This window comes from Lemur catta, chromosome X, assembly GCF_020740605.2.
Source record: "Lemur catta isolate mLemCat1 chromosome X, mLemCat1.pri, whole genome shotgun sequence".
In the NCBI taxonomy this organism is placed as follows: Eukaryota; Metazoa; Chordata; class Mammalia; order Primates; family Lemuridae; genus Lemur; species Lemur catta.
Genome location: NC_059155.1, coordinates 46,580,121 through 46,599,530, shown reverse-complemented (window position 1 = coordinate 46,599,530; position 19,410 = coordinate 46,580,121). Strand labels below are relative to the sequence as shown.

The window sequence follows — 19,410 nt, the reverse complement described above, 5'->3', positions numbered from 1 at the left end:
AAGTATCCAGTCAGGTTGAGGCTTGAGCTTGTCAGGGGCCTCTCCTGGGTGACAGCATGGTGTATTAGAGTTGAGAGAATGTGGGTTTAGGAGTCACAAAGACCCAGAGACCCCATGGAACCAAATATCTCTGAGATTCATGTCCCTCCACTCTAAAAGGACACACTGTTGCTTGCCTTGCTGAAGTGTGCCAACGAGATGAGATGATGTCGTTAAAAGTGCCTGGCACATGGTCAGAAACTGGCTGGTTTCCTCCCTCCCTCCCTTCCTCCCTTCCTCCCTTCCTTCCTCTTAAAGGGACAAAGCAAATGTGCCTCTGAAACTAGGGGTTGTTTTTCCACCGGAATCCTGCAAGCTGTGGAAGAGGGGAGGACAGGGCAGAACCCGGAGACCAGCCTGACCTATAAGACAGTAGAGCCAATGGAGTGGGGCAATGGGCAGTTGAGGGGCTACAAAGGAGCCAATCACTAGCTGTCAACGTTGGGCCAGTGACTTCTCCTCTCTCAGCCTCAGTTTCCTCATTCTTAAGATGAGGGGGAGGACAGGGCCTGCCCCCCAGGAAGATAATCAGGATGAAATACGATAAGGGATGGAAAGTGCCTGGCACAGCACTCACAACTAGTAAAGGCTCGGTGAGTGTTCCCACCCACTTCCCCAGGGAAAAAAATGTCCAGTTCCTGCTGGAAAACTTGGGAAAATCCCAGAATGGGATTCAGTTTCTCCTGCCCCCACAGTCTTGCTGGGCCTCTACAGGGACAGCTCTGGGGATTTGTGTTTCAACAGGGTCCCCAGCCACTCACTGGCGTCCCACAGCGCCATCTAGTGGCAAAAAAGTGGAAGGGCCCTCCCCACGCACCCTGGCTGGCCTCCCTCCCTCCACTCAAAGCCCCATGTGCTGTTGGGGTGGAGGGGGTGCTGTCACGGGATGGGAGGGAGGGCTGGGCCACCCACACCCCCAGTAGGTAGAGAACTCATGCTATTTTTCAAGATGCCCAGTGCTTCTACTTCCCTCCTAACAATTTCTGCCATCCTAAACGTAGGCAGGTCCCTTGAGCCTCGCTGGGCCTTAGTTTCCTCATCTGAGGATTTCAAGACTTCAGGCTAGGGTTGCTTCAGGCAGGGGGCCTTGGAAGTACCCGGATACCTATTGGGTACCTGTCTGTGCTTGTAAAGTAACCCAGAGAGACCCAATCTTTACACACCCTTTGTATTTTTATTGAGGAGAGAAAGCTTTAGCATACAGAGCAATTTCTGATTTTCACAACACAGTAATGCAACGATAACATATTTATCTCAAACGAGTCCTCCGAGTTTCTGGGAGTCCTTGGGCTGCCTTCATGCCCCGCATGCATCCCCTCCCCCAACCCCTCTTTCGACCCCAAAAAAAGCCCAAAGCCCGTAGTTCCTCTTACAGCTCTTGTGGCTGTTACATCACAATATTGAAGATCTGGGAAAGCGGGGAAGAGGGTCAAAGGGAAGCCCAAGCCCTTCCTGCCCCCAGAGTGCTGGAAACCAGCTCACTGCTCATCCGTTCTGTCCCTGGCTGAGGCTCCGAGGGTTCAGGGTGAGAAGCATCATGGGAATAGGCAGGGCCTGTGCTGAGGGCTCCCTGGAAGTAGGGGTGCAAGGCACCTGTCCTTCATACTCCTCCACAGGGATGTGGGACAGCAGGGACAGTGTGTCGGCCATCAGCAAACAGGGTCCACAGTCTCGAAGAATAGCAGTTCCCCTTCTGGAATGCTCTCCTGAGGAAATAAGCTGGAAAACAGACAAAAGTTTCTTTACAGGGTTGTTTACTCCTGCCCTGATGGGAATGGGGAAAACCAGACAATTGAAATGTCCAACAAATTAGAAGAATGCTTAAATAAATTATTCAGTATGCATGACTGCACAGGTGGCAGCCATTTTAAATCCTGCTGATCCAGAGCAAAGCAGGATGATCTCAGCTTTGAGAAGACACAGCAAGAACACACTAGAAAGAAAGGTGGCAGTGTGTTAATAGTGCTTGCGTCGTGTGGTGGGATTCTGAACATTTGGGTTTTGCTGTTGTTGTTGTTGTCCTTATAGTTTTCTCTATTTTCCCAATTTTCTGTAATGATTATGTATTACTTTTCTCTTTGGAGAGGGGAGACGTTTTTAAAAGGTAGCAACAGGTTATAGGAACCCAACTCCACTGATCCCCGGGTTGAGAAACAAAAGTGATCAACAAAAGGGCATCTTACCTCCCAATGATGAATAGAGACCTCACCAGAAACCAGTCGGAGGACTGGGTTTCTCTGCGGCTCCTCTTCCTCCAGCTCCTTCCTCCTGCCTCCAGGACCAAATCCTAAGGCTGGGCTGAGGTTATGTGTCAGACTCCAGTGAGGAGCAGAGGTTTAACTGTTTCCCTCTCTCTGGCCACAGACACTTTGGCTGCACTTGCCCAGCTGCCAGGCACTGTGCAGAAAGTTCAGTGTCCAGGGGCAGTTCAGGCTTGCCAGTTTGGCTGGCATTTTGTGGCCAGAGCTGACATAGTAAATGTGTATTTTTCACTGCAGAAGCAGTGTTTTCTGGACCCAAGACGAGCAGCAGGTCTCTTTTCACCCAGAAGTCCTAGGAGTTCCTAGGAGGCAGTCACCCTCTTATGCCTCACTGTCTAATCAAAGCACAGCAGCAGGCCAGGGGTTGACCCCCATTTGAGAGTCATGAAGATGTCCCAGCTGCAAGGCTGCAGTCTCTGTAGAGCCAACCTTTCTTTCTCCTCTCAGAACTAAGGAATCCTTGAAGTCAAAGGGAGTTAAAGAGCAGGCTATGGGCTCTTCCTCTCTTTGGCTATCCCAGAAGGAAAGGCCAGTTAGGCCTCCTCTGCAACCCCAAGGATGGAAAGTCTCCTGTAAAGACCTTTCACTGGGGGCTGAAGTCCAAGGCCTGGCTGGGGGAGGAGACCACCATTCCTAAGGAAAGAGTCACTCCTTACAACGGCAAACTGAGTTGTTGCTGCTCCTTTCTCCTTCTCCTCTGCCACCCCACAACTGCCTACCCTTTAGGCAACATCAAGGAAAGGTGGAGAGCCTGCATTGTTGGGCACTGTCCACCAGGGATACCCAGGAGGGCAGTGTGGTAAGAGGAGAGGGCCCCAGATTTGGCAAGCTGGTTCAAGGGCCCTCAAGTGCCAGAAGTGGAACTAGCTTACACAGTCAGTCAAGGACAAATCTCAGTTGTTCATTTGACATGCGGCTTTGCGCACTCTCACTGGACTAGATGTAGGGTCCTCTTCCAGGCCCTTCTACTGGAGGTGTGACATGAAATGAGTGGAGGCTTCTAGGTACATTTCTTGATACCATCCTGCTTGCTGTCGATTACATCTAGTAACTGGCCTCAGTGGCTTTAGGAGTTCAGTGTAGCCTGTCCTTTAGTCACTGGGGCAGATCAGTGAGGCATTGGATGAAGTCCTGGTGAGCCATCAGAGGATAAAACTGTAGAACACAGGGCAAATAAACGCAGGAGAGGTGAGGGTTAGGAACAACTAGAGGGGAAATACAAGAGGGCGACCAGTTCATTTATGGGAACAGGCCCAGAAACCTGCCCTCCAGCTGTGGCAGGACTGAGCAGAGTACATGCCAGGAGGGCAGCTATCGCTCATCCCTCCTTTCCCAGGTGGCCCTGGTCAGGCACATGCCACTCTCTGGTCTTGCTTGCAAGACGGTCTGGAATTCTGTAGGTCTTCTTTGGGTTCTGCAGGTCTAGAACTCCCTTAAGTACTGGTCAGCAGGTGAGCAGGTGTGGCAGCAGTAGCAGGGGTGGGAGACAAAGAAGGGTGTGTTCTGGGTGGCCATGTCGCCCCAGCACTCACACGCGAATTCGGCCACGAGCAGCTCGGTGGCCCCCCTGTCTCGGAGTGAGGCGGAATAGCACTGGGGGGCGTCTTCGAATTTGGCGTTGCCCCAAGCGACCCGCGCGGCGAATCAGTGGTGGTGAGCTGTAGAATGGTGAATTGGTGCCTGGAAGGCCCTCCAGAAGTGGGACTCGGTTCTGGTTCCTCCGTCTGCTGGGCTGTATTATGGGAGGCGATGCACCCAGAAAATTTTCGGCATAGTTGCCACTCATGGGGCCAGAAGTCTGGGATGACACGTGGGCAAAGGTCGGCTCCATCTCCATCAGGTCATCTAGGTCATCCTCTTGGGCCTCATCCAGGGTCTCCTCCTCCTCCTCACCATAGGTCTCCACCATCCCTGGCTCCTGCTCTGGTTTCTGGCCCCCATCCTCATCTTCATCTTCTTCCTCATCATTATTCTCTTCTTCATCTTCGTTCTTCCTCATCTCCTCCTCCTCCACTTTCTGTTTCATCTCCTCCTCTTCCTCCTCCTCCTCCTCCTCCTTCCGCATGTCTTCCTCCTTCATCTCCTCCTCCTCCATCTCTTGCTGAAAAGCCCTCATGCGCCTCCGCTGGTCCTTGGGGTGAAGCCTGTGCCTGCGTGCCTCTTGGCCTTCACCCTCACTGTAGTACTCTTCCACTTCACTTTCATCCTCATTAGGGCTCGGAGCAAAAGGGAAGAAGATATTGCGAACCCCAGGGAGCGGGATTGGCTTGGGGACGCGCACCTTTCTTTCTATCTCCACACATTCGAGAATCAGTTCATCCAGGTCAGCCATTTCAGTTGACCATAAGAGCTCCTTGCGGAAGAATTCCGACAGGCCTTTGAGGAATTGATTTTGGAGGCGGGAGTCATCCCAAGACAAGAATTGGGCCAGGAACTGAAAAGCATCTGCATAGCTGCCGAGGGTACAGTGTCCCTGCTTGAGCTTGCGGATGGCCTTTTTAGCCACACGTGGGGGGATGGGACCACAGAATTCCTTACGGATTTCATCGAGGAAGCGCGGGAAGTTGGCATGCAGGGGGCTTCCTTCCTGGGTGACCGAGATGGCCCAGTCCTTGGCTTGACCAGTGAAAAAGGAGATCAGAAAGGCCACCCGCTCGGCGCCCCCGGGGAAATGATCCTCATGGTCAGCTATGAAGGTCTCGAGCTGCATGAGGAATTCAGCCAGATAGACTGGGTCGCCTGAAAACGGCTCTATCTCAGGCCGCTCCAGCGGTGGCAGAGGGGCCTGCGGGGGCGGCTCCTTTGACGCGGGCGGGGGCACCGCCGGCGGGGGCGGGATGGGCAGCAGAGGAGGGTCGGTGGGCCCATCCGGGGTGCTGCAGTCCTGGATCACGTTAATCAAAAGATCATCCGAGACATACTCGGGCTCGGTGCGTGGGGGAGGCCAGCACAAGAAGGGCAGTTCTCCCTCGGGAATGGCGTCGATCTCACTGAGCGGGAACTCAAAGTTCTCCTCGGCAAGGACGGGCACTATGGGCACTGGCCAGCGGATGTAGCTCGAGACATTGCCCCGCAAGGAATTAACCTCAGCCAGGGCTCTTCCGAGCTGAAGGCCCAAATTGGCATTCTCCCCGCGCAGAGCATTTAATTCTTCCCGCAGGGCTACGTTGGCCATGCGGAGGCTATTGAGGTTTCCTGCCGCCTCGGACATCTTGACCGGCTCAGGGGCCCTGGGTCTCGGGGCGAGGGACGGGAGCTGGGGCGGCGGGAGGAGGCCGAAATGCGGCGGCGGGCGCGGGAGAGGCCGGGCCACACCCACCGGGGCGAGCGCGGAGGGCGGCGCTGGGGACAGAGGGCCGAGCGGCGCGGGCCCGGAGCGCGTTACCTCGTCGCGGGGCCAGGGAGGGCGGGCGGCGGCACCGGGCCGGGAGGCGCCAGGCGGAGGGTGCGGGCGACTCGGGCGGCGGCGGCGGCGGCGGTGGCGGTGGCAGTGGTGAGGCGGCTGGGAGGACGAGGCGGTCGGACCTAGAGAGAGCCGACTGCGGCAGGATCTGTCGAGGAAAAGTCTTGCGGCCGCCGCTTCCCCGCCTTTTAAGCGCAGCCTCGCTCTCCCCCCGCCCGCGGGGGCGGGTCTTGGGGAACCGCGGGCGCCCACTGGCCGCGGCGCGCCGCCCCCCTCGGCTGCGCCTCTCACTGACTCTCTCCTTCCCTAGCTGCAGCTAACTCGGGTCGGGAAAATGCGACAGCGACTGCCCACTCGAGGTCGTCATGGCGACAGCCAGTGAACGTGTTCCTCTCCTCGGGCAGGCCCCCGAGTGTAGAGGAGCTGCTTCGCGAGGCGCAGCTCAATCTCCAGAGCCTGTTGCAAGGTACTGAGAGGGAGGGGGGCTGCGGCCGGAGTCCAGAGGCGACATGCGCAGCGGCAGGAGGGAGGCAAAGAAGAAAGAGGACAGGGACCAGCAAGAGAAAGAGAACGGTTTAAAACCTATCAACAAACAGAGCACACAGTTTCCATCTTTCGCCTTTCAGACTAATGATTCTAAAAGAGTCTGTTTCCAAGCGCCCCCCCACCCCTTTTTCAGCTCAGTAGTCCATGGGGAAAACAAGGACGGAGGCTGAGGCCGGACAATGGGTCAAGCCATTCACAGAGAGCTGGGTGGGAAACTCCCACATTCCCTCCAGGCCTCCTCTTGCCACATCGCCCATGCCTTTGGAATCCTGGCACCGGAAGACAAAGGGGCCATCTGCATAGTCTCTCACTCTGGGCTTCACTCACTCTGCTCTTACAGTAACCTTGTCCACATGCCTCCAGGGTAGCTACTGCCTCACCAAAGTAAGCCCAATACACAGCAACCAGAGGTCACCTATTTTGCCCTCCTAACCAGACTGAGCTTCTTGATGTAAAGAATCACATCTCTTACTACCCTTGGGTTTCAGAAGCACTTGGCACAGGGCTAGATCCCCCAAGAGATGCTCAGTGGATGTTAAATGTGAAGACAGGTCTTGTCAGCTCTCATTTACCTACCAACGAAGGTTGACTCTAATGAAGAATAGAAAACTGCCCATGGGCCACCAACTGGACTACAGCCATAACCCCCACCTCCCTGCCAGGGCAGTGGTGACCTTAGAGAAGCAAGATGCCAAGGGACAGCATAAGCCTTGTGTTCAGATAACAGAGGAGCTGCCATGCAGAAAAAAAGAGTTGGTCTGTTCTGTTCTGTGTTGCTACCGGCAGAATTAGGACCAGTGGGTGGAAACCCAGAGGGAGGTAGATTTCACCTCCAGATAAGGAAGAACTTTTCTGACACACCTGACAGCCCCAACTGTGTGCGCGCTGGGCATGCAGAAGCACTGGAAGGGCTGCTGAGGAGGGACTCTGGGCAGAATGGGGTGTTGGACCAGAGAACCCTGAGAGCAACCCTGACTTTCTATGATTCTAAGAGAGTCTTTGTTCAAATGTAGGTAGACCATGGACATTTGTTTTTTACTCTCACTTTCTTTGTTTATTCATTGAATTCATCCCTTCAGTCAAACCCATTCAAATCTTATGCATCCTTCTTATCACCCTACGACAGTGCCTCTGAACTTCTCCCTCTTCTATGCTGCTACCTCCTCCTTCCCTCTCCTTCACCTTAGTCCTCCTAGACCTGACCTCACCCACAGTGGGACTAAGGTACAGGTACAGGCTTTCAAAGGCTCAAGTAAGAGTTCCTGGCATCCAAGAGAGAACTCCAGACTGGACTTTGCAGTGCAGATCTCCTCTTGCTTCACACAGGTCATTCCCTTGGTAGGCTTGCAGAAAACCTGAAGAGCTGCAGGGCTTCAAAGAGAGGACCTTGCAGTCTAAAGTATCAAAAGGTATCTGCATCCTGAGTCTCTTCTCCAAGTTGAGCACTTAGGGTGGGGGCCATTGAGATAAGGACTTGGTCCCCAAACCAGCACAGCTTGAATTTATTTATTGACTTTCTTTTCTCTTCGGCCCTCACAGTCCTGGGAAGCAGGCACTTTCCATTTCTGAATCCATTGGCTCAGACTCTGGGAAATAGCCTATAGTAAGAATGCAAGTCAGGCCTGGCGGCTGGAGCAGGAGCTCCGGCTCATGGTCCTTCCCAAGCCCAGTGCTCAGCCGTGGCCCCCTAGAGTGTGTCTCCACTCTGCTATTTTTCAGAAGAATATGAGGAACAGTACTCGGAGGCCAGACTTCTGGGGCAGACCTTCCGCTCTTCTGATGAGGCCCCTGAGCCCACCCCCAGCCCAAGGCCCCAGTCTGCCAGGCGTCTGGAGTTTGTATTGATGGTGAGTTGCCTCTTGCCCCTCCTGGGAGAGCCAGCGTGCACCCAGTGACAGGAGACCTCAAGCTGCTTACGTTACCCACTGGAAGCTGCTGCTCACCTCTGCTCACCAGCAGAGCTACCCTGAGGCCCCACCAGGATGAGCCCTGCATGGCAGGTGCCTGGCCTGGCAGCCTGTCCACGCTCTCCTGCCTCCCAGACAAAACCTCCAACCACCCTCTCTAAACAGCTGTCCTGCGGGCACTGGCTCATCGCCAGGCGGGAGCACACCCTTTCCATCACCTTCTTTCCCAACAGCCTACAAAACGACAGCTGAGCGAGGATGAGACCACCACCCAGGGTGTGAGGGCCCCCGAGGCCTTGCCGGGCCTGCCTACCACAGCCGACAAGCAAACTGCCTGGAATAGCCCCTTCCCTCTGCCTATCCTAGAGGAGAAGCGGTGGCCTCAGCCTTGCTCCACGCAATCTGACATTGTGCCCATCAACGTCTCTGGTAGAGTTGCTTAGCACCACCTCTGTCCGCTTCCCTCCATGCCACTACAGACCATCCTCTCCGGTGCACCGGGTGCTGGGGGAGGGAGTGAGACTTTCTTTGCTACTGGCTCGCCCTGCGCTGTCACGGTCATGGCTCTCGCCAGGGAACGGAGGTATGCAGAAGAGGGGGCTCTGGCTGCTCTTTCTTCACTCCCTACTGGCACTGCCACACTAACTGAGCCCATTTGATAGCAAGTGAAATTTTCTTAATAGAAAGCTCCAAAACTTTGTGAATTTGTGTGCTCTTCAGAGGATATGTGGAAACTTAAAGTTTGTGAGTGAGTTCTGTTTGGATCAGAAAAAGACAACTTCTTGTGCCCGAAGCCAGATTTGGAGTACACCAATAGGAGCTGGAGGGGGATAGAGGAGTTCAGAGTGCTGGTGGTAAAAGGGAGGGTCACACCCAGGCACAGGCCAGAGGCCTTCTGGCACTTACACTAGACACTGGTCTTCTAGCGAGGTGGGCCTCCTCGACTTGTTTGGCAAGTTTTTCAAGAATAGAAGTAGTAGAAAGGTACTACGGCCAAAGAGACCAAAAGGGGACCCAGTACAACCCTTGAGAGTGGGGAAAATGATGTACACAGCTCAGATGGCTGTGGCTCTGGGGACATGTGGCACACTATGCCATGCCCGTTGCTAATTCATGCTCCACACTCCACAGGCTATAAGGGGAAGGGGAGGGCCAGTCATTTTCAGAAGGAGATAGGGCCAGTGACCTGATGAAACCAAGACCTCAGTAACCAAAAGGGACCAGAGGGACCATGCGAGCTAGCACCAGCCCATGCTATGCTGGAAAATGTTAATGAAGACGATGAGGACAGCTCTGGCCACATGTGGCAATGTTCCCTGATATGGGGTCATCCACTGCCACTGGCGTCATCTCAGGAAACCAGAGACAGGAAACAGAGCCCACGGCTTAGGGAGATGTACCAAGAGGAGTAAGGGCTGATAAGGAGAGACTCATAAAGTGACGTTGGGTGCTCTCTTTCGAAATATCTCTCTTACTCTCAAGCAGGCTGTCCCTGAGTTTTGCCCACAGAGACTCTTGCTGGGGTGTGTGTGTACATATGTGGCCGTGTGGCCGTGTGGCCAAGGGGAAGGGTCTGATGAGCCAGCTGTGGAATGAGAGACAGGGAGGGGAACCACATACCTCGCCCCGTGGCCCTGTGTCACCCTAACTGCCCCAGTCATTTCCTGGGAGCCAAAGACTGGCCCAACACTTGAAGAGAAATTGAGCTCATTCACTGTACTGCAGCCAACTTTGGTATAATGTAACCAGGTGGCTATAGGCACCCAGATGGCGGAGCACAGACGGGCAGCTTCCTGGAGACACAGGCTTCACCTGGCCCACATAAAGGCTGAGAAAAGATCACAGTCAAGCAACATCTAGTCTCAGCCCATTGCTCCTCGCTGATGGCTCTCACCCCCGGCTCTCGCACGTGGTTCTAAATCTTAATAATCACCTGAGAGTTTCTAAAAAATGTTACTACCTGGACCCTACTCGCAGAGATTTAAGTGTACTGGGGTGGGGTCCAGGTATTGGAGCTTCAAAAGCTTCCCAGTTTATTTTAATATGTAGCCAGGGTTGAAAACCACTGCCCCAGTCCACCTAAGACTTGCAGGTGACCTGGACGCAGCCTGTGGAAGCCAGCATGTGTGCCAGGGCCAAACTGGGAGGGATGGAGAAGAAGCGCCGCCTGCCTTGGACACTGTTCATGCTCATCGCTACTGCCATCATCCCTTCTCTCTACCTCAGGCCAATTTCCACTGTACTTTAAACAGAAACTGGGATGCACCCAAGTGTCTTTATTTTGGCTACAGGGCAGCAGTTTGATAAACATGCAAGTTTGCGACACTCGTTGTTTAACACAGAGACAGCCGTGAACCCTAAGTCCACCCTGAGGCGGAGGCGGACCATTATTGGATTCTCTAACTTTTCCCAGCGAGACCAAGGTGACCCCACCACAGCCGATCCCCCAGACCCCTCCCTTTGCCCACTCCCACCATCCTGCCACCCAGGTGGTACTGTGGTGATGGGGAACAGGAATAATTTGGGGGGGGTGGGTAGGGGGCTGTGGATGTCCTGAAAAAGCCAATGTGGTGATTAAGAATAGCCAAGGGCCTCTTGTCAAGGGCAGCAGCTGATTATGGAGAGCAGGTCTCCTGGGCTAATAAATTCATTACATTATTTTTACCCATCATAAGTGTAATATAACCACATGTGCCGAATTTAGGTAAATAGATAAGAGGGGAGGAATCATTGCTAAAACCATCATTTTAACAGAACCATTGCTACCATTAAATGAACGCCATCCAAAGAGCACAGAGCAGGGAGATACCAGAGGATGTGAGTCTGGGCCTCTCCGCTTACTGACCATGAGACCTTGGTCAAGTTTCATAACCTCTCTGAGTCTCAGCTTCTTCGTCTGTAAATTGGGAATAATAATACCGATCCAGTAGAGTTACTGTGAGGATTACAGTTATTGTACATAATTTGCCTACCATGTGCCTGGTACATAGCCGGTGTTCAACAAATGGTGACTGTTATTATAAATGATCATAGCAGTAGTAGTAATGACATAGCAGTAATAGTTGTTCACATATATGAGAAAACCTTTGGGGATTTGGAACATCTGAATGGTTTCCTCACATCTGTAGATTATCCTAAGTCTCTTATATTGCAAAACCTAAAATTGAAAGGTGCCAGAAATGCAACCAGACTCTTAACTTTCCAGCTCGGGCATACTCCAGAGTCACTGCTGGAGCTGAAAGTCACACAGTGCTGTCCTTAGTTCGGAAGCCTCTGCTCTCATCTCCGGATGGATGAACGCTGAGGTCTGTGATGGTTTCATGAGGCTGGGGTGAAAGTATGGGAAAAGCCCAAGGTAGTCCCATGTGACACTTCAGCTGTAAAAGGAATAATCAAAGTTGGAAAGCCTTTGGCAGCCATCTGGACAATTCAAGGGCACCCTATGACTCACTGTGGGGTGATGGGAAAGGACCCAACTTCCCTCATCCATGGAAAGGAAGAACCAAGGAATTCTGACCAAGCTGTTGACAGATGCTTCTTGGCAAAAAGTTGGTGCTCCTGTCTCAGAACAGCTGATCGGGGATCCCTTGCTGCACCACTAACATTCTGTGTTTACTTCCTCCAGGTCACAGCAACAGCCCAGCAGGCAGTGTGGCCCACTGTACCACCTCTGACATCAGGCCCAGTCACTCAGTTCTGGAAGGTGTTCATGGAAGAGTTGCGGTTGGTCAGGAAGCTCGGTTCCCAAGTGTCACATCACCAGTACTGAGAAATCCTTCGAGTGAGCCAGAAGAACCTCCCCAGGCACGGAGTGGCCCAAACCCTCCTGGTATGGAGAGCATGGGAATGGTGTACAGCATCCCCAATTCTTGCAATGGACCCACAGAATCGACGTTCTCCACTTCCTGGAAGGGAGATGCTTTTACCTACATGACTCCATGTGCCACCAGCCAGAGAAATCAAGTCAATGAAAATGGAAAACATCCTTCCTCTGGGAATTCTTGGGTCTCTCTGAACACACTCCCACCTCTGGTTCCTAAGGAGGCTGCTACCCTCTTTGTTGCTCGTGATAACCCAGCAGGATGCAGTGGGTTGTCTGGCTACTCTGAACACCCTACTCAACGAAGGCAAGTACCGGAAAGACCCTCCAAGATTGGCCTTCTGACCGGTGCTACCTCAAAGCTGGAGACAGGCCCAGGTGGGGCCAGCAGATTCCGGGAACGGTCACTGTCTGTGCCCACAGACTCGGGTACCACAGATGTGGACTATGACAAGGAGCAGAAGGCCAGTGAGGCCTGTGCCATGCCTTATGCCAGTACAAGTTCTGAGGGCAGCAACAGTGCTGACAACATTGCCTCCCTCAGTGCCCAACAGGAGGCCCAGCACAGAAGGCAGAGGTCCAAGAGTATCTCACTCAAGAAGGCCAAAAAGAAGCCTTCCCCACCAACGCGCAGTGTCTCACTGGTCAAAGATGAGCCAGTCCTCTTGCCAGAAGGGGGATCTGTGCTACCCAAGGACCAGAGGCCCAGGAGCCTTTGCCTCTCCTTGGAATACCAAGGACATCACTCGTCCCACCCAGATGCTCAGGGTCACCCAGCTGTGCCAACCCTCAAAGATCCGGAAGGTACACAATTCTCCCACCACTGGTATCTTACTGACTGGAAGTCTGGTGACACCTACCAATCCTTGTCCAGCTCCAGCACTGCCACTGGCACCACGGTCATTGAGTGCACCCAAGTTCAGGGCAGCTCAGAGTCTCTTGCCTCCCCTTCCACCTCCAGAGCCACTACACCTTCCCAACTCTCCATCGAGGTGGAAGCCAGGGAGGTATCCTCCCCAGGAAGGCCCACTGGGCTGATGTCACCCTCCAGTGGCTACTCCAGCCAGTCGGAGACACCAACACCCACTGTCTCCATGTCCTTGACCCTGGGCCACGTACCCCCTCCAAGCAGCAGCGTCCGGGTACGTCCAGTGGTACCTGAGAGGAAGTCATCACTCCCCCCAACATCACCAATGGAGAAAATTCCCAAGTCACGGCTATCATTTGACCTACCATTGACCCCTTCAACCAACCTGGATCTGTCTGGGATGAGTATCTCCATCCGAAGCAAAACCAAGGTGAGCAGGCATCACTCAGATACAAATTTCGGGGCCAAGTTGGCCCAGAAAACTAGTCCCAACCAGCCAATCATGCCCATGGTTACTCAGTCTGACCTACGTTCTGTTCGCCTGAGATCAGTCAGCAAGTCTGAGCCGGAAGATGACATTGAGAGCCCTGACTATACTGAGGAACCCAGAGCAGAAGAAGTCTTCACCTTGCCAGAGAGAAAGATGAAACCTCCCATAGCTGAGAAGCCTCCGCTGGCTCGAAGACCTCCAAGCTTGATCCACAAGCCACCATCTGTCCCTGAGGAGTACCCACTTACTTCACCTACCTTGACTATAACCCCCAAGAGCTCAATTCAACACGTGAGACCACTCTCTCAAGACAGCTACATGGTGGTGCGGAAACCAAAGTCCTCCAGCTTCCCCAATGGCAGAAGCCCAGGCGAGTCGACAGCACCCTCGTCTGTTGTTTTCATGCCTTTTGCCAGTTCCTCTGGTGCTTTCTTCTCAGGAACCCAGCAACCTTCCCAGGGAAGCATGGAGGACGAGGGCCCCAAGGTGAGAGCCCTCCCTGATAGAATTAGCCTCCAGAGCCAAGAAGAAGCTGAGAAAAAGAAAGGCAAGATTCCACCTCCTGTGCCAAAAAAGCCCAGCGTGTTGTACCTGCCTCTTACCTCCCCCACAGCCCAAATGGAGGCCTACATGGCAGAACCAAGGCTGCCTCTCAGCCCCATCATCACCCTGGAGGAAGATGCCAAGTGTCCCCGCACCGGGGATGGTGAAAGGGCTACTTCAACTCCACAGGCTGACAGTGAAAAGGAGGCAAGCCCTCTGGGTTAGTAAACTGTTCCCTGGATTTTTTTCAATCACAGGAGAGACAGGCGTGAGAATAGAGTGCCCAAGACAGAAGCAGGTACCCCAGAATATTTATCCTGATCCCAGGAGGACCAAGTCAGTAGGGGGCACCTCTTAAAGATTGGGTTAGTCTATATGGGAACCATGGGTCGGCCTTATTCCCTTTGGGATCAAGACTGACCCGGGGCAGATGGCCAAGGCCCAGTTTGGGCCGGTCCACCCTCGAACCCCTAGTGCTGAGTTAATGAAATCAAACTAGGTCCTAACACCTTAGGAGTTCAGGATCCCATCTGCCTAGTCAGGCATGCATCCCTAGGCCCCAGGAACTACTTCTCCACCTCCCTGTACAGTACTTTTCATTAGCTGCACTGAATTTAGTTTCCTGGGGACTCAGTGCCCCCTAGTCTGAGTTCTAGTGCCGCGGGAGGCTTGGGGGTTTCAGAAAGAATGGAATATGTTACCACCAGCAGCCTTTCCTCGTGCCTTCCAGAGGGAAGGGAGCTCACTTTCTTGGGTGGTTTGAGGCTAGCTCTTCCAGGAACCAAAAAAGCAGCCTAGTTAATGTTTCTCATTCTTTCTTTTTCTGTCTCTTTTTGTTTCAATTGTGGTAAAATACACAAAATATAACTTTTACCAGCTTAGCCATTTTTAAGTGTGCAGTTCATTAGTGTTAAGTACATTCACATAGTTGAGTAGTTGAGCAACCAACCTCCAGAACGCCTTTCATCTTGCAAAACTGAAACTCTATACCCAGTAAACAACAACTCCCCTTTCTCTCTCCCCCCAGATTCCTCCCTGGCAACCACCATTCTACTTTCTGGCTCTATGAATTTGACTACTCTAGACACCTCATTTAAGTGGAATCATATAGTATTTGATTTTTTGTGACCGGCTTATTTCACTTAGCTTAATGTTCTCAGGTTCATCCATGTTTCTCCTCCTTCTTTGAGTCATAACACCAAACATCAAAATCTCGTGGCCTTCTATAAGCTGATTTGAACTTTTGGTATAAGTCAATCATTGTGACTAACACAAGCAAATCAAACCCACAGGTAATTTTAGCATATGCTCCCTCAGATGCCACAGGCTCTCTGTGAGATTCAGATAGGTCCCACTAGGACCCGCTGGGTGAGAGTCATTACTTTAGATCTCTCTCAGCTCCTTGATTTTTAAAAATGATGCACCATATTTAAAGCAAGAGAATGCTCGGGCTGCCTGTTGCAATGACAAAGGCATGAGAGAACAGGAACTCAGGCTGATCTTCACCGCTCACTCCACCTTGGGCAAATCATTAAACTTCTGAACTTCATGTTCCTCCTCTGCAAAATGGAGACATTAAAAATCTCTACCCTGCTGCCCATCTGGAGTTTCTTTGAACATCGAATGAAATAACATATGAGAATGCGCTTCGTCCTATCTTTTGTGGTCAAAGTCATTCCTTCTGATTCTTATGTCTAGGGAGTTCTGTGGAATCAAGTACCGAAGAAAAAAGTTTAATCAGTGATAAAACAGCCGAATGGATTGCGGAGGATGATGATGACGTCTTTGTGGCTTCACGCACAACTGAAGATTTATTTACTGTGATACACAGGTCTGGACCATTTTCATTAATTCTAATTGCAATTGCCTTCCCTTCTTCTACTTAAAGAAAAACTTCTACCTCTAAGCAGCCGTTAGAATTGCAATTGGAGACTAAATTCAGATATGCACATATATGAGTACAGTCCAGGGTGTCACATCTCAAATTCACTGACATGGTTGGGTGAAGGGGAGGAGGGGAGTGGGGGAGGACCAGGTGCTAAGTGAGAGGCCCCTCGTCTCCTAGCAACTGCTTGGCCTATTGTGGCTCCATCTGCTCTCTCACAGCTGTCTATAGTCAGAGACATTTAACCCTTCACAGAATTCCTTGTACTAAAAAATATTATCAAGAGGTGAAGTAGGGCACCAGGTAGTATATCAAAGCAGGGACTTGGGCAAAGGGGGACCAAATGAGGACCCAGTTCTTGAACAGGGGCACCTGTCAGGGGCTCGGTGACAAGAAAACTGGAAAGAGCCCAATTATTGGAGCTGGAGCATCAGTTTAGAACAGGACCGTTCTCCAGATTGTTCTGGTTCAGAGTCACTGAGCTGCTAGCCTTGACTCCTGAAATTCGTCCTTGGTCCTAGAACCTGGGTGGGACTGAGCCTGCAGGCACAGGCCAAGTGACTCCAGCTGTGGGCCTTGAAAGGCGTGTGGGGACAGGGGACCCAACAAGGAACTCTGAGGACGTAGAGGTGAGGGAGAAGGCCAGTCAATATAACCGCTTGCCAGGCCGCTTCACGGCCATTCTCAGATCGTGTCACTAGCATGGAGGTCTGTGAAGCACTGGTAAACATCTGCTGCGTGAACTCACTCAAATCAAACTTTGTCTTATTTAGGTCCAAGAGAAAGCTGCTCGGCTGGAAGGAGCCTGGTGAGACCTTTGCCTGCAGCAGACAGAGCTCCCACTCGCCGATAAAGAACACAGCTGAGTCTCCGATCAGTGAGTCGGCTGCCACCGCAGGGTCGGGCGGCAGCGCCAACCTAGATGCTGGCAGAAACGATGATTTCAAGGCCTTGCTACAAAAGAAGGGAAGCAAGGCAACTCTGAAGTCCCGCCCCTCAGCAGCCGAACTGCTGAAGACCACTAACCCACTGGCTCGGAGAATTATTGCACAATTTTCAAAAGACTATGAAACCACTGATAACCCCAGTACCTAAGCACTTAGTTCAACAAGCGGGGTTTACTTACTAAACTTGGGTAGAGAAGGGGAAAGAGAAAAGGTTTTAAAAAGGAACCTTGGGAATAACGACAGAGCCTACATTTCTATCACATTAACTCACACTCTGGACGGCAGGAGAGAGGCCACTTCATCTAAAGCTAAAGTCATCAGGCACTTAATCATCTACAGACACTTTACATTTTCATACTTACAGTCTTGCCTGGACTGACTCCCGAGTTTCTTCTTATTTTCCCCCAGTGGTGCGCACAAACTAAGAAGTTCTCAGATGTGAGGGCACATGTGCCACCTTTTCAGTCAATGACCTGGCTGCTCCATCCTTGGCTCCTGTCACTGAGGAGCTCAGTGTAGGAGGAGATTGGAGGCTGCCAAGCCTGGGGGGCGTAGGGTGCCATTACTGATAGCTCCCTTTCCTGGGGAGGCCCTGACAGCCCTGTGTGGAGAGACAGAAAGACTAAGACTCTAATGCCTCCTCAGCCACAGTTTAACTTCCCTCCACCTATGAGAGGTTTGCAGGTGTGCACTTATTTCGGCATGGGGTTGATTGGATGGCTTTTGTGGTGCAGAATATGAATGTGACTCTGTCCTGAAACTTCATGCCTTTTTCAGCTTGATTGTCTACACGGAGATCAGGGTGATGAGTTTCAATAAATATATAGACCCCCCCCCATTCGTTAGAAAAGGCCTGGACCAGGTTGCTTTGGATTAACCAAGCTCAGCCAACAAACGAGACAGTCATTTGTTCACTCAGATCTAGCCAAGGTAACTCGCGCGTGCGACTTGAGATCCTTCAAGAGTCTGCCAACAGCGGTAGCCAGGATCTGTGCCCAGCTCATGCTGTATTCTAAGAACTCTCATTTCATCTGCATATAACACTCATTACAGGAAGTAATTAGCTGAAGGAGCAGCAGCATCAAAGGCTCAAGGAGGATAGAAAGTAAGTGCAACTTGCCCCTCACCATTCAATTCAGATCGTGGTTTGTGGTTGGTTTTGTTCCAAAAACCAAGAACATTTAAACTAAAAGGATCTATCCAAAATCTAAAAGGCAGCCTTGCAAGTTGCTATGGCCCATAACACCAAAAAAAGGGCTACTTTTTGTCATTTAGGTTCTGCTGTTTGACCAACTTTCAATTAACTGTGCTGGGGCACAGTGTAAGACTTGGGGAAATGGGATGCTGAAAGACCTCCAGGACAGCCACTGCGATCCCTCCTCCCCAAAGCTTATAGGCGCTAACTATTCTTGTCAGCTCAATTTCCTAAGCAGAGCAAGAGCAGTGACTCATTTGATCTTCATATGCTTGATTTCTGAGAGGTTGGGGGGAAGACAGACGAAGCATTGAACAAAGAAAACCTGCTGACCAGTGATGGCAAGCTAATTGTCTACCATCCCAAGAGACAAAAAGAAAAGTCAAGTGAAATTGTAGCCTGCCTCACAAAGAGAGTTCCCGGACCCCTTCCTACTTCACCCCCCACCCAACAGATTCATTGGTCAACCTCCTGGAGGATGCAGTAAGAGTTCCAGAGACAAGCAGATCTCAATTTCTATAGGTCGTGTTGTTCACCAATGAGAAGCAAGCTCTTAGCTCAACTGCCCGCACTCCAGCCAGACAGAGCAGCCGAAAAACAGCACCGAGTACTGAGAAGATTGGGGCCTCTCACACAGAGAAACTCCAGGCCTAGGCCCTCGGTTGGTACAGTTCTGAATTCGAGACTTCTGGGAACAGGCCAGGCCTACCAGCTCCCTTGCAATCAGCACTTCCTCTGATTTAGAAAGAAACCAAATAAAATAATAAACAGCTAGCGAAAGCCCAGTTGCTTTTGAAAGTATTAGAACTACTTGGTTTGAAGGTCCTCAACAAATTTAAGGAATTTTTGCCTGAAATAAAATAGATTCATCCCTGGCCTTAGTTTATATATGAATTCCACCTTGTCTGCCCCAGACTCAGAATTCCAAGACAGAAACCTTTTCCTCTATAGGGAAATGAAGGAGTGTTTGTGCTTTTACTTAACAAAAGTGAAAGGCTGCCAGGGCCTGCTCCTTGGGAACCATTACGACTAGCTGAACTCTAAAGCTGAGTATGGGACTCGTACTTTAGGACTTGTTACTTCTGCTCATTTTTCTGGAAGTTTCTTGTTTACTACTTCTAGTGGGTTTTGCCTCTCCCCTCACCTTGCTACCTCTGGAGGTTTCCCCCAATATTCTAAAGCTGAACGCCCACTTTTCTGTTTTTCAATTACCTTGATTCTTGCTTTTTTCTACAATACTCTGTATGCCCTGAATCTTTAGAACATCTAAATCGTCACTATGGCCCTCAAATGCTCAATGGTGTTCCCATTAGCACAAGAGGATTTGGGGCAGAGTGTATGGTCAGAGATAACATTTAGGACTGGAAATATTCATTTAATATTTTGCAACAGGTCGACCTAGTCCCAAACAACCAAACTGTGAAACTTCTACCAGTCATTGATTAACAGAACCCCAAGCACCTTTCCTACCCCTAATGCTCCACCTCTCTCCTACCCTTGATTATT

At 51.5% G+C, this 19,410-nt stretch overlaps 2 protein-coding genes across 3 annotated transcripts in view; one reads left to right on the top strand and one right to left on the bottom strand.

Moving 5' to 3' along the window:
* Window positions 1-19,195, top strand: part of NHSL2 (NHS like 2) — a 64,336-nt gene extending 45,141 nt beyond the window's left edge. The window contains exons 2-8 of one of the 2 annotated variants that reach the window (XM_045538620.1): window positions 6,014-6,169; window positions 7,969-8,096; window positions 8,390-8,585; window positions 10,448-10,579; window positions 11,782-14,097; window positions 15,576-15,708; window positions 16,536-19,195. In XM_045538620.1, coding sequence (XP_045394576.1) covers window positions 6,014-6,169; window positions 7,969-8,096; window positions 8,390-8,585; window positions 10,448-10,579; window positions 11,782-14,097; window positions 15,576-15,708; window positions 16,536-16,857 — 3,383 coding nt within the window. In that variant the 3' untranslated portion in view covers window positions 16,858-19,195. The remainder of the gene's footprint in view (window positions 1-6,013; window positions 6,170-7,968; window positions 8,097-8,389; window positions 8,586-10,447; window positions 10,580-11,781; window positions 14,098-15,575; window positions 15,709-16,535) is intronic. The other variant, XM_045538619.1, reaches the window with a different exon arrangement.
* Window positions 1,194-5,749, bottom strand: RTL5 (retrotransposon Gag like 5). The gene is made up of 2 exons (XM_045538622.1): window positions 2,223-5,749; window positions 1,194-1,758 (listed from the first exon to the last, which is right to left on the bottom strand). Exon 1 carries the CDS (start codon window positions 5,509-5,511, stop codon window positions 3,829-3,831), a length of 1,683 nt encoding a protein of 560 aa, XP_045394578.1. The 5' UTR covers window positions 5,512-5,749; the 3' UTR covers window positions 1,194-1,758; window positions 2,223-3,828.
* Window positions 19,196-19,410: the final 215 nt, after the last annotated feature.